General features: G+C 41.6%; 1 protein-coding gene across 1 annotated transcript in view; it reads left to right on the top strand.

The window, feature by feature from the left end:
- Window positions 1–27765, top strand: part of NRK (Nik related kinase) — a 489556-nt gene that overhangs the window by 218283 nt on the left and 243508 nt on the right. The window contains exons 5-6 of the mRNA XM_082263406.1: window positions 2609–2719; window positions 5313–5403. Coding sequence (XP_082119532.1) covers window positions 2609–2719; window positions 5313–5403 — 202 coding nt within the window. The remainder of the gene's footprint in view (window positions 1–2608; window positions 2720–5312; window positions 5404–27765) is intronic.

Below are 27765 nucleotides of genomic sequence, written 5' to 3'. Positions count from 1 at the left end.
GGCCTGCGGGAGCATGGCGATAGCCCTCAGTATAAGGTAGGTGCTTGCTTACCTCCTTTGCCCTGGATATCTTTCTATTTTACTATAGTAAATCGAACCAGGCTTCCTCGGTCAAATCTGCTGGAGAAAACCAAGGCTAACTGGAGTGTTAGCTCCCAAACCAAGCCTGCTGGAGTGTCATCTCCCAAACCAAGGCTGCTAGAGTATCAGCTCTCAAACCAAGGCTGCTAGAGTATTGGCTCCCAAACCAAGGCTGCTAGAGTGTTAGCTCCCAAACCAAGCCTGCTGGAGCAAACCAGATCACACTATCACAGGGAGATATGTGAACATGTCATAGGCTAGAGGGGGAACCTTAATGTCAGAAAAGGATCCGACCATACACAGAGGGGCCCGTATCCCAAAAACCCCACAGGGGGGAAGGGGGAACATTTACTCACCATACCAGAACTGACTGGCCCCCTCTCTTCACAGTACCCTCTCCACCGAGGTGGGTGGCTGTCGACCAATACGGACGCCGTGACTCTGCTGGTTCTTGGTGTCCAAGGGAGACGTTTAACTCGCAGGGTCAGTCCCCGTCCATGGGACTATGTCGCGGCCGACCCAGTGCGGAGCTATGGTCTGCACGCGCTCGTAGGCTGAACCGGGGGGACCACTGGATCTCAACATCCAGCCCGTCGCCCGGCTCCAGCATACTTACTTGAACGTGTCGCGGCCGACCCAGCGCGGAGCTATGGTCTGCGCGCGCTCGTAGGCCGGCTGGGGTGACCACTGGATCTCAACATCTAGCCCGTCGCCCAGATCCGGCGTGATTTGCTTGAAGATCTCACAGGAAAACTGGAGAAAAAGCTACCTAAAAAAATTTTTTTCTAAAAAATCTTGCCAGGACCAAAGATCCCAGCAAGGAACTTGGGTCCTTACTCCTGACTAGACAAAAAAAAACTGATTTCCTGTAGCAGACAGGAAGAGGATATACCCTCTGGGACTGCCCCTAAGGTGTGGCCAGAACGTTTTCTTTCTGCCTAGTCCTACTCCTGTAGAGGGCAGCATAACCCAATTTGATATTAATCAAGAGGACTACGTCTGTCAATGAGCGACAGAGAAATAATATTTTTTAGAATCTACCAAAACTGAGAAATCAGTTCTGGGCAGACTAAGCATTTTAAATGTATTTATACTTTTGCAGCCAAATTGGGATACAATCTACTTTAAAAATATTGTTACTTACATTTTTGCTTGCTCTTTTTTTGAAAAAGCCAAACCTGAATTTTTTTTCCTGCTATGTAATGTTAAAGTAAAACTGAATTCTGGATAGTGTAGGGAAGGTCTTTTTGCCATCTGTGACCCACTGACATGACTTCACTTCCCTTTTGTCAGAACAGGAGGTGAGGAAATCCCTGGTAGTCACCAAGGTTATAGAGTTGGTGTCCCAGTAGGAAGATTTTTGCCCCATTTCTGTTCTCGTGACCACTCACAATGTGAGATTTATTCACCAAGTCACAAAAAAAATAGTGATAGTGAAACTCCTTAATAGGTACGCAGACAGCAATGCAAATTTGACGGGTGTTGTAATCCCTCTCTCCACTCTAAAACTAAAAAAGTTTTTCCGTCAGTTATACCTTAAGAAGGAGGCTTAGGAGTTTTTGTTAACCATAATTAACCCCGTCTACTGCTCTGCCACATCTCCTTCTTAAGCCCCATACACGCGATCAGAATATCGTACAACAATTACCGTTTTTGCCGCAATCGTACGATAATCTGATTGTTTAGTCCAAAATTTTCTAAAGGGACAAACAGGGATACATTTTTTGGATGATACTAGATTGTACAATTTTCATTTAATTAGTACACTTTCTGTCCAAAAATACAATACAAATACGTTACATCACTTCCAAATTTTTATTCTGTCGTGCAAGAATTTTCATACTTTAGTAACCTATTCGTTTTCAAATATGGAGACTAGCATGCAAAAAAAAATTGTGTTCTGCATTGTATGTTAATAACAGAAGCTTAGTTTTTTTCCTATTTTGTTCCCCTCTACTTTTCTTTTTAAATTGTTCAGAATAGCTTGCAGTCTGCTCAATGACCTGCTCCAAAAAACTAGAAAGGTAAGAAATATATATTAAAAAAACCCACAAATGTAAACTGGGCTATTCTCAGTTTTAACTGAAAAAGGTGAAAATACATTTAACGTCATAATGCATCACGTACAGCCTGTTGCAAAAAGTTTTTTTTTAGTTAGTGAACAGGTTGAAGAAAGAAAACCCAGCTAGGATACAGATACAATGGGAATCCATAACCACAGCACAATACCAATATCTACGAACACAGGTTTATTTTTTCCTCTCTCCTAATTTGCTGAGCTACTTTCAAGAGTGCAGCCTTCTTGTAAAAGGTCAAACACCCATAGTGCTATTTGGAAGTAATAACTTTGTTTCAGGTCATGTTGCCTAAATGGAATAGCAAGACCTACAGTTCATGTTTACGAAGAATCCAACTTTCTAAGCGTTTTCCTTGAGCTTTATAAAACAAACTACAATGATGAAGTCACCCTAGTAGGTAAATTTTTCTGTGGGCATTGCTGCTGGATAAAATGTATTGTTTCTTACAGCTGGTAATGGAATACTGTGGAGCAGGATCTGTTACAGACTTGGTGAAAAAGACAAAAGGGAACTGCTTTAAAGAAGACTGGATTGCATACATTTGCAGAGAAGTTCTAAGGGTGAGCTCCTACATTTTAATGTAAAAGACTAAATAAATAATTGATATATAATTAGGCAAAGGTGTTTACCTTTATTTATCTATGCTTATGAAACAAAGAAAAGTGGCGGCAGAAAAAGAACGAGTAGTCCATCAAATCTGCCCATTTTTTTTTTTTTATTAACTTTATTGTCCGAGTATATATCTAGGTTTTTCCCAAGCATGTTTGAAGGCATTTACTGTTGACTGTCTTACTACCTCTGCTGGTAGTTTTTTCCAAGCATCAGCTAACCTTTCAGTAAAATACTGTAATACTTTCTAAGATTAGTTTTGAACTTTCCTCCAGTTACATCATGTCCCCGTGTTCTTGATTTAGGTTTCATATTGAAAAAAGTGCCCTCCTGAACCTTATTCACCCTCTTGATGTATTTAAAGGATTCAATCACTTCTCCCCATTCCCTTCTTTTGTCCATATATTCCAACCATCCATCTATTGTTTTACTGGGGTAACACTCATGTATCTATTCACTGGATTCAGGCCCTGCACTATTCATTCTTCATTAGCTTAATAGCCACCAATACCAATGATGGGGCACTATTACTCCTACTAATATCAATTATGATGCACTATTTCTTCCACTTATGCCAACAATGGGGCATCATTGATCCCACGGATGCCAAGGATGGGGCATCATTCATCCCACTGATGCCAATTTTGGGGCATCATTCATCCCACTAATACCAATGATGGGGTATATATCATCCCACGGATACCAACGATGGGGCATCATTCATCCCACTGATACAAAGGATGGGGCATCATTCATCCCACTGATACCAATGATGGGGCAACATTCATCCCAGTGATACCAATGATGGGGCAACATTCAACCTACTGATACCAATGATGGGGCATCATTCATCCCACTGATAGGGCATCATTCATCCCACTGATACTAATGATGGGGTACTACTGAGCTCACTGATACCAACGATGGGGCAATATTCCTTCCACTGACACCAGCAATGCAGCACTATTTCTACCACTGATACCAAAGATGGGGCATCATTCCTCCTACTGATAGCAATGATGAGGCACTTTTGAACCCACTAATACCAATGATGAGGCATTGTTCTTCCTCTTACTGACCACAGAAAGAAACGTTATGTAATTTTTTTTACTCCTACTGACCACCAAGCCTGAGGCAATGTTTACCCCTGCTGACGCTTCTACTCCCACTGGCCAGTCCTATCCTCCTCAAGTCTGAACAACAGTAAACCAGCTGTTTAGAATGTTTGGAGACCCCTGGCTTAAAGTAACAGTCTAAGATAATAACTGCCACATCTGGGTATGTGGGAGCATATAAATTATTCAGCTGTGACAGATACCTTACTTATAATTCAATTGCTGGGCCCAAGCACTGTCCCAACACTAGGGGAATGCCATCTCAGGTCACTGACAAAGCCAATTTCAGGGGTTGCCAGCTAGACAAGTTATACCCAGTTTTTGTAAATCATCAGTATCCCCTCTGCCAGCTTAAATTATATTATACAAACGGAGGAAACAATAGCACTTGAAGCCTGAAATGTATGACAAATTCAAAATGCTTTGGTATATATGAATTCATTTTTTCTCTTCTGATTTCCGCAAACATTTTGTTTCCTCTTTGGGAACAGATAGACCCGTCTTTCCTTCCTTGGCGGTTGACTGAAATTGAGGACTTTTTAATATATTTATGTTAACTTTTGTAGGAGGGGATCACCATCCTGGTCGGGACTCTCTTCCCGTTTTCCCCATTATTTCCCTGACCTCGGGACCTTCCCACTAGTCATGCCTTCTATCCTCCCTGGCTCTGGTTTTTCTTTCCTTGCTTACTTGTTCTTCATATCATATCTCCTCTTCTTTTCCCAATGGGATGTATCCATTCTACGATTATTGCAGTTCGACTAGGGCCTTATGTCTGCCAGGTTTGAACCTATTCTTTGGCATACTGGTTTATATACTTATCATACTGTATATACTTTATGGTCTTTGTCACATTTGTTTGATTTACCATATAATACTTCTGGTTCTATGTATAAGGACGAATGCTTCAACCTGGTTGGATCCCGATCTTATTCATCTACAAATGTTTATCTCATTGCCTCATTTCTGTGCCATTTTGATTTACTGAAACCTTCATAAAAACATATTTGACCATAAAACATATACATGTTAATACTTATGTTTAAAAAGAAATTGAATTGAACGTATATTAAAATAGTAGAGATCTTTGCTGATTTTAAAGTGGGTCTAGATCAGCAACTGCTGCAATCTCATCATGTGACTTGCTACAAAGTTGCAGTGTTGCAATCTGATGGTTATGATAAAGAAGAATAAAGAAAATGTTTCCTCCTAAGTCTAGCAGACTGATGACACCTCAATCTAGGCAAAATCACTTGAACGAAGCTTAAGAAATACTTTTGAATGATGAAATTTCAGTTGTAAATGAATCTAGCTCTGAGCTGTTTTATCTGCTAACAGAATACACTCCTACCACAACTGTGAGTTATATACTGCTTTATGCAGTTTCCCATTTTCTGGAGAGTAAATGCTAAATCAGTTCTCTTTGCAGGGTCTGGCTCACCTGCATGCTCACCATGTAATCCATCGAGATATCAAAGGTCAAAATGTTCTTCTTACAGAAAATGCAGAAGTGAAGCTTGGTAAGTTTAAATTGAGCAAATACACATACGGGAAGACCAGAGACGATTATTTCATTAAAACGAAATATAATTTTCCCTTTGGATTATTTTTATGAAAGCTACAGTTAAGTGAAAAATATTTCAACATGCAGGCACATTAGCGCAATAAATAAATTTGCCTTACTTGCTTAACGTAGGTTTTTGATTGGGTCCTTCTCAGAAGCAAAAACATGCCTAACTAAATTGTATGTATTGTAAATACAATTAAATTAACTCCACACATACAGCTTAATGCATATTTAAAAAAAAAAAAAATACTAACAGTATATGACAGCTGTGTTAACTGCAAAAAGATTGGTATCTCTGTCCATCCAATCTGGAAATTTTCACAGACCCGGCAGTCTATGCATTCAGGCTGACTTCCTTACTCTTCTATGTGGCAGTTAAACGGACTTTCGCTGAAAAAAAAAGGTCCGACAGAATAATTATCTGCAAAGAGACTGTAAACAGTTACTCTCCTGGTTCCTGTGCCACCGAACACGGTTCAAGGTGAATTATTGAGCATTATCAATGACACAGGTTTAGGTAGGACCTCTCTGAGATACAAACAAAATCCCACTCATCCAGACTAAGGGCCTTCAAATGAATGGGCTGAAATCGCACAATAAAGTTGTAATTTAATGTGAATCACACAGGAATGATTCATGTGAACTGGCCCTGAGTCTTGGAGCCTAGTGTCAAAAAGGTTCTGGCACTCGGCTTCACTAACTTGCCTGGCAGTGAGTCAATAGCGTGGACACCTGGAGCAATTGCCCTGCATCTAGTGAGTTGTCCAAATGCCACGAGTTTCCCCTCTGTAGCAGCCAGTATCTCTCTGATTTCAGAGTCTAATAGGATACTGTATGTGCGAGGAGGGACTTTGGGAGGGGAGAGAACTTGTGCTTAAAGAGGGATTGGATATAAAACCCCCAGCACAAGTCCTCTCCCCTCCCAAAGTACCCCCCTAGTACATACAATATTCTCTTACACCCCCCCAAATCATTACAACTTACCCCCTTCCCAGTGTTTCCTCCCCTGCAAGTCTCGTGTTGTATATTCACCGCCCTCCCCCTCCTGGTGCCCTGCAGGTGGCTGCTTAAGCTGTCTATTGTTTGCACCAGGCCCTGCTCCAAGTGGTGCCTATACCCTCCCAGTTTGAGTACAGTGGATTAGAAAAAAGTGAATACCAAATCAGATTCATATATTTACATTAGCTACTTTTAAATACGTTTCACTAGTTTAATTAAACACACACTGGGAATAAGAGGTACAACCCTGGTGATGTACTGACTAAGGCTGCCCTATTCTACAGAAAAATATGAACATTCAATAATTATATACTATGCAAAACAGATTGAAACAAGATTAAAATGTCTGCAGTGATATCTTCATAAATCGGTGTGCAGATTCAAATGACTATTTTCTCTAATAAAATGCTAAAGAGAACCCAAAAAAAAACATTTTCCTTAGCTCTGCCAATATGTGGCTCATGCAGAGAACAGTCATATACACAGCACTGAGGAAACTACAAGAAAACACTGCGGGCAGGAACTAGGTACAGCGTAAGACAAAAATAGAGGATGAGTGATTATTTTTGAAGAAATTGAAAGCATAATCTACGGGAAGCCCTTTTGTAAGAGTGCTTAAAAAAATGTAAGTGATGTTAATTGCAATGCTTTCAAAATCCCTGGCAAAAACCATATGACTTCTAAGCTTCTTAGTCTAAAGAAAACTATACTGTAAGAAAATAGCAGGTATAAAATACTAAATACCAAATTAAATAAGCACTTTAATATATTCTAAAACAGACTGAATATTTGTTAGCAACCAATGAAATAATATTTGGCTTAGTTAAGCTAGCTTTAAGTTTGTTTCTTTGGAACTCTTGCTAAGTAAACAGACAATCATTTTTGGGTTATTACTCCTGTAGGCATTGTAAAAACAATTTATTACTATACAATTTTGTAGATTTATGTGAGTAAAGTATAGCAATGTTTCTTTCATCTGCTCTTCAGTCCCCATCTTCCGCAACCTTAACTACGAAGTACACTCCCGTAAACACAAAACAGCTTTTTTGAATCGTTTGCGAAATATAGGTTAAACACTTCAGCCCCAGAAGGTTTAACCCCCCCACACCTATGATCAGGCCATTTTTGCAATATGGCACTGCATTACTTTAACTGACAATTGCATGGTCATGCAACCCTATACACAAACAAAATTGATGTCATCTTTTCCCCCCAACAAATAGAGATTTCTCCTCTGCTTTTTTTTTTGCTCTATAAACAAAAAAAGACTGACAATTTTTTACTTTCTGCTATAAAACATCCGATTAAAAAAAAGGAAAATTTATTTATCAGTTTAGACCAATATGTATTCTGCTACATATTTTTGGTAAAACAAAATCACAATAAGCGTTCAGTCACTTTTTTTTTTTAAACGGACACGGATGCACTTTTGTAGGGTCCGTTCCGTATGTCTGTTTTTGATCCATCCATTTGCGAATGAAAAACGGACATAATGTATGTCTATGGGATTGCGGACGTTAGCGGATGACATCCACTGACATCTGATTTTGCGTTCGTTCCTTTTTTAAACTGAAGAAAAATAGGGTTCTCTTCCGGAACTGAACGGAATGGATGCAAAACGGATGTCAGCGGATGGTCCTCCGCTAACGTCTGCAATCCCATAGACATACACTATGTCCGTTTTTCATCCGCAAACGGATGGGAGGGAAAACGGACATACAGACGCCCGCGTGAAAGGACCCTACGGGATATTTACTGGATTTTTTTTTTTTTTTTTTTACTAGTAATGGCAGCAATCAGATTTTTAGCAGAACTGCGACATTACGGTGGACAAATCTGACACTAATTGACATTTTTTGGGGACCAGTGACACCAATACAGTGATCAGTGCTAAAAAAAAATGTACTGTCACTTTATTAACTGGCAGAAAAGGGGTTATCAGGGGGCAATCAAAGGGTTAAATGTGCTCATAGGGAATGCTTTCTAACTGGGGGGGGGTTGTGCTTCGGCTGTGAGAAGACCAGGATCCATGTTCCTACTTAGCAGAAACACAGGATCTCTGCAGAACGACAATGCCTTTGTTAAAAATATTGCAGTGTATCAGTCCAAAAGTTGGCCATGGATGGACTGAATCTTGACTGGTTCAGCAGCCGTGATTCGAGTCATGTATGGGCAGACTGTTTGTACTTCAGTGCATTCATCATTTGACTTCATTACAATCAGCCTGTCAGATTTTTGACATGCGATTACTGCCAGAGGCTATATCTGCTAGCAGTAATCATTGTATTCTTTTGGTGGGGAAGACTCCCTGTCATCCCAATCCCCCCCACCACTAGCAGGACATAACAGTGCCCAATTCACCCATTGACACGGACTGTGTTGATGTGGGAATCAAGTGATTTTCTTTCCTGTAACCTGTGGTAGCAGGAAGGAAAATCAAATGATCCATTACCTGCCTTAGATGTGGTGGGTGCATTTGTTTACTTTTTCAAACTGTATTCCCTTTGATTTTAGCTGGTGATCCTGCCAAATTAACTATTTTCTGTCCTAAAGTGTCAATGCTCGTTCACTGAAGTGGAGATGGAGCAGCATTATCACTCCAAGACAAGGAAGCACATTAGGACTACAAACAACCTCCCTCTCATTCACAATATAGTGGGGAGGTAATCTGAAGTTCAGAGAACAGGGAATAATGTACCTCAGCAGAATGCATCACAGGCAGTGAGCACAGAAATGTATTAACTCAAAAGATTTCTGGCAGGATCAACAGGTTTTTTTGCACTTACTGAAAAACAATAACAAAACGTTTTCAAGTGTATATTTACCAGACCAAGAGGGAGAAAATGAGAGAAGTTCATTGTTAGGGTTTACATACACTATGCTTTAAGGGTAAAGAACACCCACCCTTCTTACACTGCTGATTCTAAAAGGAATTATTGTCCTTATTAGGTCTCATGCACACTTGACCTAAATAATGCTGCTTTTACAGTTTGAGGTTTTTTTTTTTTTCCTGCCTCTAAACTCCCCTTCACGTTAACATATGTGTCCATGCACACATGGGAGTTTAGAGGCAGTGGCGTTTAGAGGCAGAAAAAAAAAAAAAACATCTCTTCTTGTGCATTCAGGAGAGGAGCTTTTGAGTAAAAAATGCTCAAGAGTGTTAAGGCACATTCCGAATGACCAGAGTTTTGTTCAATAGAATTCAATAATGCCGGACACATGATTGTGCATAAAAATGCAAGAATGTGCATGCAAAAATGCATTTACCGCGTTTTTGTTGCTGCTAAACTCCTGTAGGAGAAAAAAGCGTCAATAGAATACAATGTGTATGAAGTCTTAAGGTCTATGTGCTAAAACAACAAGTTCCTGCAACGTAGCTATAAAGCGGTTTTGTTTTTTCAATAATGCAATAAAAGCAGATTTAGCAGGCTTCTCAGAGGGTTTTCTGCATAATACTACAGCCTTTTTTAGATGATTCTCTGCTCCAAAATGCCTCGTTCTTTAGCACAAATCAGATATTACACCAGTTAGACGCCTTTCTTTTAGCTGCTGTGAAATAATTTTTCTATATTGGTCATGGTGTATAATTTGAAAGATAGAAGCTAAACTGGTCATTAAAGCCCTGTATGGCTGTATTCTGTCTGAAGGCAAGTTTTGGATTTCTATGGTCTACAGTCAGACACCACACTAAGCACACATCCAGAACTGCTCTCTGAAGACTACCAATTTTTACAAAGAATAATGCTGCTTGCCTCTGTAATCGAGAGCAACAGAGAACTCTTCCTATACACACCAGGCTGCTGTACAAACCATAGTCAAATGTTTGCACAACAAAATTCTGAAGGCTGGCCATGGAGAAATCTATTTTTTTCATTCAATCAGCAGGTTAAATGAAAAAAACTGACCCGATTTCCCTATCCCCACATTGGAGGTGAATGTAAACTGACAGCGGGGGAACTTTGGTAGATCGACTTCTGTCCAACCACAGTAGCCATACAAGGATCAAAAATTCAGCTGGTCCCTATTGAACTGGCTAGATTTTGATGTATGTATGGTCAGCTTAAAATTTAAAGTTAAGGTAAAGTAAAAAAAAAAAAAAAAACTGCATTTTTTGTACGTTGGCATTCGATACAGATGTGACAGAATTCCCCAAATGATTTACATCTATGGGCCCAATGAAAAAAAAAAAAAAAAAGTTTGCAGTGGACAAATTGCAGAAAGGTTCATCCATGTGTCTGCTAAAGTGTATTGCAGTTCTGATTTCTGTTGTGTACAAAAGAATAAGAAAATTAAACAGTAATTAATCTAAGTAACATTTCTAAATAAATGGATTTTTGTAAGATCTTACCGTAAAATCCTTTTCTCTTAAGCTCATTGACAGACGTAGTCTTCTTGATTCTCAAGAGCTGGGTTATGTTGTCTCCGCAGGAGTAGGACTAGGCAGAAAGACAAAACGTTCTGGCTCCACCTTAGGGGCAGTCCCTGAGGGTATATCCTCCCTCTCTCTGCTACAGGGAATCAGTTCTGTTCTAAAGCAGTAACAGAGAATTTAACCCAACCCAACTCAATGATAGAGGGGCGGGTACTACGTCTGTCAATGAGCTTAAGAGAAAAGGATTTTACGGTAAGATCTTACAAAAATCCATTTTTCTCTATCGCTCATTGACAGACGTAGTCTTCTTGATTCTCAAGAGCTGGGACATCCAGAAGCAGTGCCACAAATGAGGGGTGGGATTGACAAAAATCAAATCCAATCTAGAAGGCCCAACCGGAGCCAACCAGAAGTATCAAAGGACTCATCGAGTAAACCGATGAGACCTACCCCACAAATCCTCGAGGTAGACCAACAGTCTCCTCAAACAGTGGCCTGCAGGAACCTTGCGGCCAGAAGAGGCATCTGACGATGCCATCACATAAACCTTATACAATATTGTAAAGGTATGAACCGACGACTAAACAGTCGCCTTGAAAAACCTGAACCACTGACGCCTGATGGCGGAAGGTCCAGGAAACTCTAAGCGCCCGAGTAGAATGCGCCTTAACAGGGAACGGGGGATCCCGACCCTTAGATAAAATAAGCCTATACCACCGTCTGTCTGATCCATCTAAAGATGGTCGCAGCAGAACAGGCAACCCCTTCTTAGGGCCATCCGTGATCACAAACAGTGAATTCGTTACAAATTGAATCCATAGTATTCAAATATATCCTGATCGCCCGAACTACATCCAAGGAATGCCATGCAAATTCTCGAGGATGATTGGGCTAAGGACATAGGAAGGACAATACACTGTCCTCATTCAATGAAACTTTGAAACCACCTTAGGAAGGAAGGATGGATTCGGATGAAGAACAACCTTATCCCTATGAACCACCAGATCTGGGGAACAACAGGATAATGCAGCCAGTTCTGACACCCTGCGTGCAGAAGTGATAGCCACCAAGAAGACCACCTTCTGGGATAAAGTAAGCAAGGGAATCTCCCTGATATTTTCAAAGGGAGGTGTCTGAAGAACCGACAGCACCAAATTAAGATCCCAGGATGGTAACGGCGCGTGCACTGGCGGAGCCAGGTGTCGCACCCCCTGGATGAAATTCCGCACCAAGGAATGAGTAGCCAAAGGCTTCTGAAAGAAGATAGCAAATGCTGAAACCAGACCCTTGATAACACTCAAGGCCAGCTTCTGCTCAACTCCCTGTTGCAGAAAGCCAATATTCGGGCTACTGAATAAAGATGTAGATGGAACCCAAGGGATTCACACCACACAATATAAGACTTCCATGTACGATGATAATCTTTCTGGAAGTCGCTTTCCTTGTTTTAACTAGAGTAGGAATAACTGAAGCTGACAATCCCTTGTCCTTCAGCACCTGGGTCTCAATAACCAGGCCGTTTAAAACCAGTGATCGTAAAGCAGGATGGAAGATCGGCCCCTGAGACAGTAGATCCTCCCTGAGAGGAAGTCTCCACGGGACGTCCGCCACCAGTCTGACCAAGTCGGCGTATCAAGCTCGACGAGGCCAGTCCGGAGCTGCCAGGATTACTGGAATTCCTTCCTCCTCTATCCTGCGAAGAAGTCTTGGCAGTAACCCAAGAGGAGGGAAGGCATACATTAGCTGGTATTGCCCCCACGGGGTGACCAGTGCGTCTGCGGTCTCTGCTAGAGGATCGCGGGAGCGAGCCACGAATCTCTGTACTTTTCTGTTGAATCGTGAAGCCAACAGATCCACATCCGGGGTGCCCCAACGTAGGCACAACTGATGGAAAACTTCTGGATGGAGGGACCATTCCCCCTGATCCGGAGTCTGACGGCTGAGATAATCTGCCTGCCAATTTTCCACCCCCGGAATGAAACACCGCAGAGATAGCTGGAACAAATCGTTCCGCCCAGCGAAGAATGCAAGCCACTTCTTTGGCCGCTCGGACACTCTTGGTGCCCCCCTGGTGATTGACATAAGCCACGGCCGTGGCGTTGTCCAACTGGATCCGAACCGGGCTGCCCTGGAGCTGCTCGGTCCAGTGAATCAGACAAAGTCTGATCGCTCTCAGTTCCAATACATTATCGGTAACCTGGATTCTTCCAGGGACCAAAGTCCCTGGACAGATAACTGACCGAGAATTCCTCCCCATCCGGATAGACTGGCATCCGTGGTCACTATCATCCAATATATTGGCCGAAATTACTTTCCCTGGCTGAGCATCGGAGACCGAAGCCACCAGACCAGAGACTCTCTGGTCTGTTTGCTCAATTGGATCCGATAGTCCAGGGACTCCGGATTCCGATTCCATCTGAGAAGAATCTCTTGCTGAAGAATTCGGGTATGGGACTGGGCAAATGGGACTGCTTCGAAGGAAGCCACCATCAACCCCAGAACCCTCATGCAAGTCCGAAGAGAAGACCAGCTGTTGGATAGTAACAACTGGACTGCAGATTGAATCTTCCGGAGTTTCCCTACCGGAAGGAAAACTCTTGTCCTGACTGTGTCTAGAATTAGACCCAGATATTCGAGCCTCTGGGTGGGAACCAGAAAAGACTTTTGCTGGTTCACCAGCCACCCGAATTCCTGTAAAGAAATTATAGTTATTTCTATGTTTTGTAGCAGGGTCTGAGGAGACTCTGCATGAAGCAGGAGATCGTCTAGGTAACCTAGAATCGATATGCCTCTTTGGCGCAGTAGTGCCAACATTGGGGCCAACACCTTCGTGAAGACCCGAGGAGCCGCGGCGAAACCGAAAGGTAACGCCACAAACTATAGTGGTTCTCTTCTACGGAAAAGCGTAGAAACCGCTGATGTCCGAAAATGGGAATGTGAAGATAGGCGTCCTTGATGTCTATGGACGCTAGGACATCCCCTGGATGCAGGAAGGCTGCTATTGTGCGAATGGATTCCATCTTGAATTTCCTTATGTTGAGAAAGGAATTGAGTGCCCTTAAGTCCAGAATTGGACGCACTTTGCCCTCTTTCCTGAGTATTGTAAATAGGTTTGAATAAAACCCTAGAAAAAACGTTCTGTCCAAGGAACGTGGACTACCACTCCTTGTTGTAGTAAATCCGTGACTGCTCTCCGCAGATCTTCTAAACGATCCGGGGATAGTCGAATATTGGAAGGGAAGAATCGCGCCGGTGGGAGAGATCGAAACTCGATCTTGTACCCTGACCTTATGACTTTGCAAACCCACTAGTCCGGGATTCTGGAAAGCCATGGATCCGGGAACCGGCGAAGATGTCCCCCCACCCCAGTTATGGGTGGGGGCGCACCTTCAGGCTTTAGACGATTTATCTTCAGGTCTGGAGGGGGCGGGCTTTTGCTTGCCCGACCAACGTCCCCTGAAGCCTCCTGAAGGAGCTTTGGAGGACTTAATTTTTTCACCCGCGGGACGAAAAAACTTTTTGTGAGCAGAGAAAGAAGGCCCTCGTCTTTGACGAGTTCCTTTACCTTTAACATTTTGCGGTAAAAAGGTGCTCTTTCCCCCCGTGAGATCCTTAATGATCTCATCTAAGTTGGCTCCAAAAAGACACTCTCCTAAAAAGGGGATACTAGCCAATGCTTTTTTGGAACCTTGGTCGGCTAACCAACCTTTTAGCCACAGTGTACGCCTGAGAACCACTGCTGAGACTGATGCTCGCGCCAATAATGGAGTGGCGTCTAACGCCGCATCACACACAAACTGTAACCCCTGTATCATTTGTTCCAACAAATCTGATACCGCCTGAGGGACCTCTTCTAAGTCCCGGCGTAACCACTTGGTCCATTTCAGTTACAGTCTGCGAAACCAGACCAATAGCAATTATTGGTCTGAAAGCTGATCCAATCAAGGTAAACATGGTGCGAGACATAGCTTCTATCTTGCGATCCACTGGATCTTTAAAAGACGGAGCGTCTTCTAGAGGAATAACCGTGGCTTTATTCAATCTAGCAATTGGTGAATCCACCACAGGTGGTTCTGTCCATTTTTTAATGAGAGTTTCCTCAAACGGATAACGCCTGTTAATGCGTTTAGAAATAGTAAAAGTGCGTTTTGGCAGACGCCATTCTTCTTCGATTGGATTGCCAAAACATTTGGGCAATGGAAAAACCTTCGCCACTTTGATGCGTTTTTTAGTCCCAAAAGGGATTTCAGTTTCAGCTATTTCCGACGGAATACCCTGTAATCTTAAGGTTTCTTGAACAGATACAATGAGTGCGTTTACCAACGCTTCCTCTCTGGCTATGGCTGATGCCGAAACATCCTCCTCACTGTCTGAAGAGACAGCACCCGAGACACCAATCCCAGATGAAGTACCTGCAACTGCAGAAATAGGCTCAGAGTCTGAATCCGAGGTTTCAGATAATAAGGGGTTAGGCGGGGGTCGCTTTCTTGCGCCCTGTCCCTGACAAGCCACTTCCACCCGGGACACAAAAGTTTCCATAATAGCTGACAAAGATTCAATTGTCAGTGGGGTGCTGGAGGATCCTGCAGACCCCTCGAGGGGATCCGGAGGAGATACATGAGTGGCAGGATCCATGTTAATCCAGGACACCTTTGCCAGAAAAAACAAAAAAACTTTTTTTTTTTTTTTTTTTTATGTGTCTCCCCCTAGCGCAATAGCGCCCCTCAGAGTACCTGCTTCTCGATCCCCACAGAGAGAGAGAGGGACCCCCAAGGCTCACCAACCGATGCAGTGAAGTTTCCAACCAACTGCAGTCAGCGTCTGTCTTTTACAGACTGGAAGGAGCTGTTGCTTTTTCCCGGGTAGAAGGACGTGGCTCCGCCCCCTGTGTACGCCTTCCGGCGTTCCCAGCTCTCCACGAGGTAGCTGGGCTCATGAAACATGGCCGCCCCCATACAAGAGACATAAGACTCCAAAAACATGGTGGCCGGCGTGACCTGAGGACATACATGCACTTGGTCTACGGCAAAATGGCGGCGGACCGCCGAAATCGTTTTCCCAGCACATCCACCTGCATCTCTGCTAAGTGGCGATATATTGATCTACAGGAGATACACTACAAATAAGGTAGGATTATACCTCCTATGTCTGCTGTAATATTACAGTCTGCTGGGTAGAGTGTTAGCTCTCAAACCAAGTCCACTTCCCACAAACACATACTGTATTTACAAGGGGGACTTCTTAGTGTCAGATATATACTGACCATGTATGGAGGGGCCCATAATTCATACTGCCTCATAACGAGGAAAGAAAAAAGGGAACGTTTACTCACCATACCAAACCGACAGGCACCCTCTCTTCACAATATCCTCTCCACCGGGGTGGGGGGTTGTGGACCACTCCGGACGCCTCGACTCTCTGGTTCCTGGCGTCCAAGCGAGACTTTTAACTCGCAAGGTCAGTCCCTCCACTGGGACTCCGTCGCGGCCGACCCAGCGCGGAGCTCTGGTCTGCACGCGCTCGTAGGCAGAAACCGGGGTGACCACTGGATCTCAACATCCAGCCCGTCGCCCGGCCCCGCATACTTACTTGAATGTGTCGCGGCCGACCAAGCGCAATGCAATGGTCTGCGCGCGCTCGTAGGCCAGCTGGGGTGACCACAAGTGTCGCCCAGTCCGGCGTTTTTGCTTGAAGATCTCACAGGAAAAAAACACTGGAGAAAAACTACCTAAAAAATGTCTTTTCTAAAGAAAAAAATCTTGCCAGGACCAAAAGATCCCAGCAAGGAACTTAGGTCCTTACTCCTGACTAGACAGAAAAAAACTGATTCCCTGTAGCAGAGAGAGGGAGGATATACCCTCAGGGACTGCCCCTAAGGTGGAGCCAGAACGTTTTGTCTTTCTGCCTAGTCCTACTCCTGCGGAGACAACATAACCCAGCTCTTGAGAATCAAGAAGACTACGTCTGTCAATGAGCGATAGAGAAAGAAGGGTTTACAGAACCAACCAGTGGTTCATAATCTGTAATGTGTGAATGAGGTTGTTCTGTGCTTTTACAAGACTCATGTGTTGTGGTGATATCAGTGGAGCATATGAGTAGTATTGTATAGCCTTAGACATTGTGAATCCCCTCTTTACCAGGCATTAGAGATAATAGTTCAGGTCAGGGGTATTGTTGCATTTATTGTTTTTGTGCCAGTGTTGCAAACTGGAGTTTAAGGCTCCATTCACACCTGGGCGTTTTTGAGCGTTTTTCAGCTCCAAAAACGCAAAAAAAAAAAAACGATCCAAAACGCCCAACAAGTAAAACCCCATTCATTTAAATGGCCCCTGTTCACATCTAAGCATTTTAACGCCTGAAGCAAAACGCCTGTAGCTGAAAAAAATACATGAGCTTCTTTTTGGGATGATTACCAGCGTTTTTGATAGATGTCAATGCCTGCCTCCAAAAACGCCTGAAAATCGCGGTAAAAATCGCAGTAAAAACGCGCAAAAACGCTACGTTCAAGTGTGAATGCAGCCTTACAGCCAAAGCATTCTACCAGGCAGTTATTGGGATGTTGGGAGGAAAAGGGTATCCCCAGACTTGTATAAAGTACTCGAAATTTCTACTTGAGTAAAAGTACAAGTGCTCGATCAAAAAGTGACTTGAGTAGAAGTGGAAGTGCTCACAGAAAAAGTTACTTAAGTAGAAGTACTAAAGTATTCAACATTTTTTTTACTTAAGTATTGCAAGTAGTTTTTTCAAAAAATTTGCTACTTAAGTACTAAAAGTAAAAAGTACCAGTAGTTTTGAAAAAAAAATTCTACTCAAGTACTGAAAGTAGAAGTACAAGTACTGTGTTATGTAGTTATTAAAGAAAGAAGTCAAAAGTTTGAACATCATATTGTTTTTTATTATTTCAAATGATTTATTCAAATGATTAACCTGTGTTTGTTAGTAGTTTCTTGATGCACTTTAAGCGCTGTAGCACCATTTATTTGTTTGTTTCATATTTTCTTTTTATCGGAAAGATTTGGTATAGCAGCTTTTATTATACACAGCCTTTATTTTCCTATGCGCTGATTTACAAATGACATTATACACATTTTTTTGAGCTTTATGCAACCTGCCATCTACTGTTCTGGCAGTGGTAATTTTTTTAAAAGTAACGAGTAACTAAGCAGCACAAAAAAAAAATACTTGAGTAGAAGTATCGAAATCATCGAAAAAATGTAGTGAAGTAAAAGTAGAAGTAGGAGAAAAAAATTCTACTCTAGGAAAGTACAGATACCGCATTTCGGTACTTAAGTACAGTACTTAAGTAGTTCTACTTCGTTACTATACATCTCTGGGTATCCCATTGCAGATTCACCTCCACTCGTTTTCTCCTCCAGAAGCATTCTGTTTATGTCCTTTCTCCCATAGACCAGCAATGCCTGCCTAATTGTCTCTATTGATGTGTATGCTTCTGTGAAACATGCAATATGAGATTGAATATCATGATTATAGATAATGCTTTAGTACAATTTGCAAATTATAATGTCTCTCTTTACTATTTTACTGAATATGCAAGATGGTGCTGTCCAGCCAGATGGGGGGGGGGGGGGGGGGGCTATAGTTACATAGTCAGGTTGAAAAAAAAGACACTCTAGCTCAACCAACAGGAAAAACATAAATAAATAGAAAATCTCCATACTGAATCCTTTACCCAATCCTATACCCACAGTTGAGGGCAAAAACCCCTGTATACGTATGGTTCAGTTCGCTCCAGCAGGGGAAAAAAATTCCTTACCGGTCCCACAGAAGGTAAGGGGATATATTCTGGATCAACAATCTTTGCTGTTCTTACCTATAAATGTTAATATCTAGTTATGCTTTGTGCATTTAGAAATGTATGTGTTTTTTTTTTTAAACAATCTACTGAGTTGGCCAGAAATAGTTTCTGAGGGAGTCTATTGCACAATTTTACTGCTCTTACTGTATAGAATCCTTTCTATATGTGGGAGGGTACATTTTTTTTTTACTCAAGGCATAAATGCCCCATTTTCCTTTGTAATGGCCTTAAAGTAATGCTATACTAAGTTCACTATGGACCACTTATGTATTTATACATGCTAATCATATCTCCCTTATTCAACTCTGCTTTGGAAAAAAATAATCTCAGTTGTGCTAACCTTCCTTAAAGCGGAACTCCTCCATGCCGCTTATCCATTTAGTTACCATTCTTTGTGCTTTCTGCAGTTCTCCGTTATCCTTATTGTGAACTGGTGCCCAAAACTGAACTGCATATTCCAGCTGAGCTCTTACTTTGTACAGTGGCAAAATTATGTTTCTCTCTCTGGAGCCTACACCCCCTTAATACCAAAACGTTTTTGCCAGCTTTAGAAACTGCAGCTTGGCATTGCATGTGTAGCACCCTCCTAGTATGGGTGCTAGGTGTAAATAGTTAGATTAGTGTTGTTTGCCCCTCCGCCTAATGGTGGAGCCAGAGGCAAATCTATCCTCAGCATTGAGGAAATTGCTGCAATAAGTTAGGACTGCTCCTGGTGTCCTGGTGCTGTTAAGTTTGCCTCTGCTTTCCTTATAGAAACGAGTAGAGCTTTCTGGTACATGGATGGGAGCTAGGCAAATAGGCAGCATAAATATATATATATATGCAGTCTTGGCCAATTACAGGGGAGGTGCCCCTGAGCATGCTGGGATGGGCCTATTTATTCAGGCAACAGATGGGCTCTAGGTCCCTTCTAGATAGTGGATTGCACCAGCCAGGGGTGAGATAGGCTTGCCATCCCTAGCGCTTGCTGCCAGACGGCCTCAGGTGGGTGACCAAAGGTCCTGAAGCTGAAATGGAACAGTAGCCCTGGTACTTCTAAAGAGCTGACTGAAGGAGAGCCGTTCCTGATGGTATCTGTTAAAGACTTCTGTGAGTACAGACTAAAGATCTAGGGGCCTGGTTTTTACCCCTTTGTGCTAAGACAGTCAGCCAAGGGTCCAATTAAAGAGATCACTGAATAGTGATCTGAAGAGCTTTGTCTATCTGTTCTTCACTACAAGTGACTTTGCTTATACTCTATTTCTACACTGCTACACACGAGAATTCTGCCATCTGCTCCTAGCAAGGGACTTCACCTACTGCTCAATTTTAGGTCAGCTAGAGTCCTCAAGTTGTGCATAGTTTTGTTCTGGAGTATCCCACTGCAAATTCTCTATCCAAGTTCCTCTAAAACAAAATTACAAAACTACCCTAGACTGGTCTTTGACTCCATCGAGCAAAGGTGTGTATACTTAACTGCGGAAAAAACCTTGTTCCTGGCTGCTAGTGCAGAAGGACTATCTGGGTCATACTCAAGCGGCTCCTATAGGAATAGCACTACACATGCTAATATTAAGACTATGATCTACCAGAACACCCAGATCCTTCTCCACGATTGGCTCCCCTAGCTGCACTCCTCCTAGAATGTATGATGCATGCGTGACTTTAGTCCCAAAGTGTATAACTTTACATTCATTAATATTAAACCTAATTTGCCACACAGTTGCCGAATTAAACAGTGCGTCAAGGTCTATTGGAAAGTTAGAGACATCCTGTAAGGACAGTAAGGACAGTATTTCACTGAATAGCTTAGTGGCATCTGCAAATGTAGAAATTGTGTTTTAATCTCAAATTCTACAACATTTATAAATCTGTAAAAAGTAAGGATAACAACACTGAACCTTGGGGTATACCATTATTAACCCTAGACCCATTCAGAGTATGAATCATTAACCACTACTCTCTGAATATGGTCTTTTAACCAGTTGTCTATCCATTTTTCCTAAGCCTATAGATTTTAATCACACATTAGCTGCGTGTTGAAAACTGTGTCAAAGGCATTTGCAAAGTCCAAGTGTACTATATCCACAGCCACTGCTTTTTCTACATTTTTGCTTTTTTCCTAACAAGAAAGTAGTGATTGCTTCTAACCCAGGGAACACACGATAAGAAAATTGGAAGTAAAATTTCATTCGACGAACAATCTGCCAATTTTTGGCTTGTTAGTATAGTGCTTTTGACAGCCGATTACATATGTTTCGACAAAAACTGGATGTGCAGGCTATAAAATTTTTATCATACGTGAAAAAAAAATCGTAAGAGCAAGAATACGCATGCTCAGAAAGGAGAGAATACATACAAAACGATTCAACACATTAACCACTTTAGCCCCGGAGGATTTTGCTGCTTAATGACCAGGCCCTATTTTGCAATTCGGCACTGCGTTACTTTAACGGACAATTGCGCGTACGTGCAACGCTGTACCCAAATAAAATTGACGTCCTTTTTTTCCCACAAATAGAGCTTTTTTTTGGTGGTATTTGATCACCTGTGCAATTTTTTTTTTGTTGCCCTATAAACAAAAAATGAGCGACAATTTGGACAAAAAATAAAAAATAAATTTTCACATTCTGCTATATAACATTCCCAAAAAAAAAAAAAGTAAAAATCAAATTTTTTTTTAACTTTTTAGGCCAATTTGTTTTCTGCTACATATTTTTGGTAAAAAAAAAAAAAAAAAAAAAATCGCAATAAGCGTATTTTGATTGGTTTGCGCAAAAGTTATTGCGTCTACTAACTACGGGAAAGATTTGTCATTTTTATTGTTTTTTTTTTTTTTTACCAGTAATGGCGGTGATCTGCGATTTTTTGCAGGACTGCGACATTGCAGCGGACAGATCGGACCCATAACTGACATTTTTGACACTTTTGGGGGGACCAGTGACATTACTACAGTAATCAGTGCTAAAAATATGCACTGTTACTGTAATAATGCCATTGGCAGGGAAGAGGTTAATACTATTAGTGATCAAGGGGTTAAATGTAAGCCTAGGGGAGTGATTCTAACTGTGGAGGGGTGTGGCTTGTGAGATCATTACAGAGACATGTGATCCTTTATAGCAGGATCACATAGCCTCTGTGATCACTTCAGGGAGAAGGACAGACGGCTGTGTTTACATCAGCCGTCTGTCCTTCTCTTTCAACGGGGGGGAGTTTGCGAGTGGCCGGCGGCCTGTTACACGCTCTGTTACATGCACTGGCTCCCCAGCTAACGAGCTGGGGTGGGAGCGCGGCGCGCGCTCGCCCCCTAGAGTCTCCTGAGCGAGTGACGTAGTACTATGTCGGTTTGCCCAAAAGCGTCCGCTTACCGCACTAAATCTGCAGTGGGCGGTCGTCAAGTGGTTAAATTATATCACTTCTGAAGTTGAATTTTGTCATACGAGAATTTTCATATAAAAATATCCTCTTCACATTCGACTTGAGACTAGCATGCAACAAAAAACGGACGAAAATTTGTCCGATAATCTGATTGTGTGTATGAGGCTTAAAGTGAGTTCAACCCTAAGACAGACTGACTATGAAGATACTTCATAACATTGCTCCATATACATTTTCCTAATAAATTATCTCTGAGTAAAAGCAAACCGATAAATACTGTGTATTTTTGTTGAAAAGGAAAAGCAAAGAAATGTCTGTATTTATTGTAAAAAAAATAAAATAACGATATATAGAAAATGAGGAACAGTAAAAAGAAATATAAACACACAAAAACTAGTTAGGTTTTGTGGTTTGCATTTATCCGAAATGCTTACTTTTATTTACACATATGATGTACAAAAGTAGTAGAAAATTTTGGGTGGTTCATATATAACCTGCAGTTAAATACTAGTAGAGACTCAATATTTTCTAGTGTACTTTAATACATATTTCTGGTAGGAGAGTTAGAAAGGTCATAAAATCAATGCACAGATTCTCAGTTAAAAGAAACAGGATGTTGCATGGTTTCTGTCCGCCACACCCTAGCAATAAAATTAACCCCAGCGTATTTCACACACAGGATGTTTTTAGCACCTATAACTTAACAGCTATCAGCTGCTATAAAAACGTAGATAAAAATGTAAAAAAAAAAAAAAAAGTACTGATGTTTGTCACATTAACTGGTTTTCTTGCAAAGGTATCTCCGATTCCATAGTCTTTGTTCACATGCAAATAAATAATAATTACAGTTTCACTTAGGGTTTTAATGACTAAGTGATATGTAGTTAATTTACACAGGGCTGTGTAATCTGCATTTTTCTAACTGTTGAAGAGCTTCTCAAATAACTTTGCATTCTTGTTAAACCCCAATTAGCAATGTAAAGCTATAACTCCTAAACATTCAGAATTTTGTCGCAAACTTGATAACTTTGATATTTGAAAACAATTGGGGTTTTAAGAAACATTGACAGCTGTAAAATATGGACATATTAGGGCTGATAGGACAAAGCTTGGATGCATCAAAACTTGTAAAACTGGGCATGTTATATTACAAGGTGGTTAAAGTGGTAGGAGATTGGGAAAATAGGTACATAATATGGATAACTGGGAAGTAGGTATAGGGCATTTAACTTGCATTCAGGTTAGGATTGCAATTAGAACCATAACAGTCGAATTGCTTCTGCAAAACACTATACTAGCATGTGCTTTTAATAAACTCTACATTCTTGAGTATATCAACTAGCAACCATACCGAAAGCAACTTTTACAGCAATTATGTTAGATGGGCATACTATGACAACATCAAGAATGTCTTGGCACAAATAATGGCTAGGGTCATACTACTTATTCCCAGGGTTTTTTTTTCTCAGAAAACAGGTACAGGAACTCAATCATGACACACCCTCCACACTGCATCAAATGGTGGGAGTGGTAAAATAATAGTGGGAGGGTCTTAAATGGGCATTAATTACCAGGAGTGCATTACATACAGAGTGCACAGTTTGGGGGGGGGGGCTACAAATAGAGTGCAGAGTTTGGGGGTGCTTTTGGACATAGTGCAGAGTTCAGGGGTGCACTGCATACATAGTACAGAGTTCAGCTTCTTCCACAGCTGCTTACCTCTGCATCCTCTGTCCACATCTTACTTTCACCCCTCTTCAGCTCTCACTTCTGCATGCAACCCCCCCCCCCCCCACCTCCAATGCCCCCATCTTCTCCCCACCTCCTTTAAAGCTCCACCATCTTCCATGTCTTGCTTTTGTTGCTGAATTAGGCAGAAGCACCCAGTCCGCTCTAGTACTTCCGCACACACTGTAGTTGGCACTGTAGTTGTGAGACACTCAGGAGATCAAATCTATGGGAGCCATTGGAAGACAAGCTGCCATTTGTAAACACAGAAGCCAGACTGAGGGTGGTGAGCAGTAAGCAGAGGGCCTGAGTCAAAGGTGGTGGAGTTCCACCATTTCCAGCTGAAAAAAAGCCCTGCTTATTCCTACACTTGCTAAATGTCTAGTCTAGTTTAGCTTTGTGTGGTTCATCAAAGCTAAATGCATTTATTCCACTGGCCACCAATTTAGGGTGGCATGTTTTCCAATGGTCACTACAGAAACCGGACACCTCTACCAATGGTCACAATTCTAAAGGGACTTGTCTGACAATGTAAGGCGGCACTATCCTGACCATTTTGCACAGAGCATACCCTCAGCCTTACTTCTGACTGATGCGCTCCGAGTTCAGCTGTACATTGTGACCTGCTGACAAGAAATACTTATTACACAGCTTAATTGTGTGTATATTAGGAAAAGTTGGACAAGAGTCAAGATCTCCTTAACAGCATACTTGTTCCAAGTCAGTGTGGCAACTAGCATCTTCAGAGGTGGTTAACATTGAGAGCCACTATATGTCTGGAATTACAGGTTTACCTAACTGCTTGCCGACCAGCCGCCGTACTTCTACTGCAGCAGGTCAGCTAGCTCTGTCCCACAAAACTACGTACCTGTACTTCATTTAACGGGACCGCTATTGGGGGCACATGCTCGCAGATTGGCCAGAGAGAGAGCCAATCAGTGGGTCTGGAGGCTGCGATGTCCGCCAGGCACCCGCAATTGTTCCCCATGGAGACAGAACAGCGGTCTGCCGTTGTAAACACGGCAGACTGTTGTTCTGTCAGCAAAGAACACAAGGATCCTGTGTTCCTCCTATTTAGGAACACAGGTCTCTGTGTTCATTTAGCAAGCCCATCCCCCACACAGTTCGAAAGCACCCCCCTAGGGACACATTTTAACATTTGATTGCCCCTGGTATTAGCCGTGCATATTTTTAGCACTAATTACTGTACTATTATCACTGGTCCCCCCAAAAGTGTCAAAAATGTCAGTTAGGTGTCCGAACCGTTCCCCGAAATATCACAGTCCCGCTAAAAATCGCTGATCGCTGCCATTACTAGTAAAAAAATAAATAAATAAAAATGGCAAATCTTTCCCCTAGTTTTTAGACGAGATACCTTTTGCGCAAACCAATCAATATACACGTATTGGGATTTTTTTTTTTCAAAAATATGTAGCAGAATACATATTGGCCTAAAATGATGGAAAAAAATCAGATTTAAAAAAAAAAATTATTGGGAATTTTTATAGCAGAAAGTAAAAAATATTGTTTTGTTTTCAGAATGGTCGCTCCTTTTTTTGTTTATAGCGCAAAAAATAAAAATCGCACAGGTGATCAAATACCACCAAAAGAAAGCTCTATTTATGGGAAAAAAAGAACATCAATTTTATTTGGGTACAGCGTCGCACCACCACGCAATTGTCAGTTAAAGTAACACAGTGCCATATTGCAAAAAATGGCCAGGTCATTAAGAGGGTAAAACCTTCCTGTCTAGAAGTGATTAAAGGAATTGTAAAGATAATTTTTTTTCAATAATAAATAAGTTATACTTACCTATGTGCAAAAGAATTGCACAGAGCGAGCGTGGCTCCCATCCTCTTCTAGGGTCTTCCTGCTGGAGCTCCTGGCTTCTCCTCTTCTTGGTGTGCCACCATAGGAAGCTGCTTCCTATTGTGGTAGATCTGGGAGCTCAATCCCAAGCCATACTGCCCGCGTCCATAGACACAGACAGCACAGCTCGGCCCCCATGCCCTCATCACAGAATTTGACTGACAGCATCAGGAGCCAATGACTCCTGTTGCCTCCGCAATCCTATGAGAGCAGGGAGAACGGCTACAGATAAGCATAGTGCTGGATCAAGTGAGGGCTCAGGTAATAAAGGGGGGTGAGGGGCAATAATCTTACCTAAACATTTTTTACCTTAATGCATTTCTTCCATTAATGTAAAACATGTTAAGGCTTTTAATATCAGTTTAACTTTCCGACTGAATACAAATATGTAGATCAGTCTACCTTTACTTGGATTTTGCTCAGTACATGCTTGCCAGGCAGTTAAAATGTGCAGAAGCCCCCTATATATATATATATATATATATCAAGATGTTTTTTCGTTCCATATGGTAGTCAATGGTAACAGCTAATGTAATTCTTCCACAACAGATCTTTTTTAAACACAAAGGGCTGATTTACCCAGGGGAAAAAGACCAGTTTGTTACCCTTAGTAAAAAAAAACGACTTTTGTAATTTCTCAACCTGTACTCCCACAAAAATATGAAATCTAGGTGGTGGTTCAGGGTAACATTTTCTTTACTCTGTTTTAGTTACAACTAGTTTATTAACATACTCTTGTAGTAAAGGGTTCTATACCATCAGAGCAGTAAGGATGTGGAAATCTCTTCCACAAGCAGTGGTGTCAGCGGGGAGCATCGATAGTTTCAAAAAGTATTAGATTGGATCCTTAACAACCACAACGTACAGGAGTATACCATGTACTATTGACAAACACTTATACACACACTAATCATAGGTTGAACTGCATGGACTGGTGTCTTTTTTCAACCTCACTAACTAACTATGTAACTATGCAGTAGCACAGGAATCTGGACTTCATTTTACCCTTTGTCTTTTAATAGCACATTCTATTTAGGCAGCTTATTCATATGCAATTATTTCTGGTTGTTTATCTGTTGCAGGTAAACCATGGTAAAGCAAAAGCAGCATGAAAAATGTGTATAAGTACATAATTGATGGTTGCTAGAGAAAATGTGACAATTTTTAATTTTCCTCACCACAAAGATTCTATTTTAGAATTTGTTACCCCCCACACAACAATTACGCTGTGCTGTTGTCTATCATTCACTAAACTTTTCCATTCTTTTAACTGTGCTTGTACATTAAAGTAAAAAAAAGGCCTTTGTTCAGTCCAGAAAAAAAAGGTTTTTCCAAATTTTTTGGTTGATGTCTTGTACAGTTTGTCCAGCTTTTACAATACTATCATCAAAGCTCTACTTTGGAAAATGTTCTGAATTACGGCACTCTGATGCTGAACCTTCTGGTCCCAACCCCAACTCCAGCAGCTGCAGAATCGCATGCAACTGCTGTTGCCTGCACTTTCCTTTTTCCTGCCCATTCAAGGAGTACTTTTGGTATGTGAATAAATTCACAAGACACAAAGGGGCTCACATGAATGTCCAGCAGAGGGGGAAGGACAGACAGAGATGCTGTGTTTGAGAAGACAATATCTCACCTGTCAGAGCTTTAGGAGTGTAGTGATACACTGTAGTTGTACTCCTGGAGCTCAATAAAAAACTATCAAATTTAAATTGAAGAGATAAGTCCATGAGGTGGCATGCACCTTGTTGGACTTAACTCATTGTATGCCAGCACATTACAGATTGGCTGAATTCAGAGTTTAGCTTTCAGATATGGTAAGAGTGCAAAGAGTTAGAATTGGTCAGCTTTAGCATCTTAAAAGACAAACAGGCCTAATCTGATAGGGTGTGGATTCTATGGCTTAAATCTGAAGTTACCTTTTTAGTAGGTTAGTCCTGAGGGATCTGGATAGGTCTGGATTGACAGGAGACAGCTTGGCCTCTACTGTTTTGATTAGATAGTGTTCTATTTAGCGCCAGTGTCAAGATCTCTACTGTGATATTGTCACTAGTCCAATGTTTGTTCTTCTATACACTATATTACCAAAAAAATTGGGATGCCTGCCTTTACACGCACATGAACTTTAATGACATCCCAATCTTAGTCCCTAGGGTTCAATATGGAGTTGGCCC

This window comes from Pelophylax lessonae (assembly GCF_965119305.1).
Source record: "Pelophylax lessonae genome assembly, chromosome: 7".
NCBI lineage: Eukaryota > Metazoa > Chordata > Amphibia > Anura > Ranidae > Pelophylax > Pelophylax lessonae.
The sequence above is the reverse complement of the archived record's forward strand: the minus strand, read 5'-3'. Positions and strand labels throughout refer to the sequence as shown.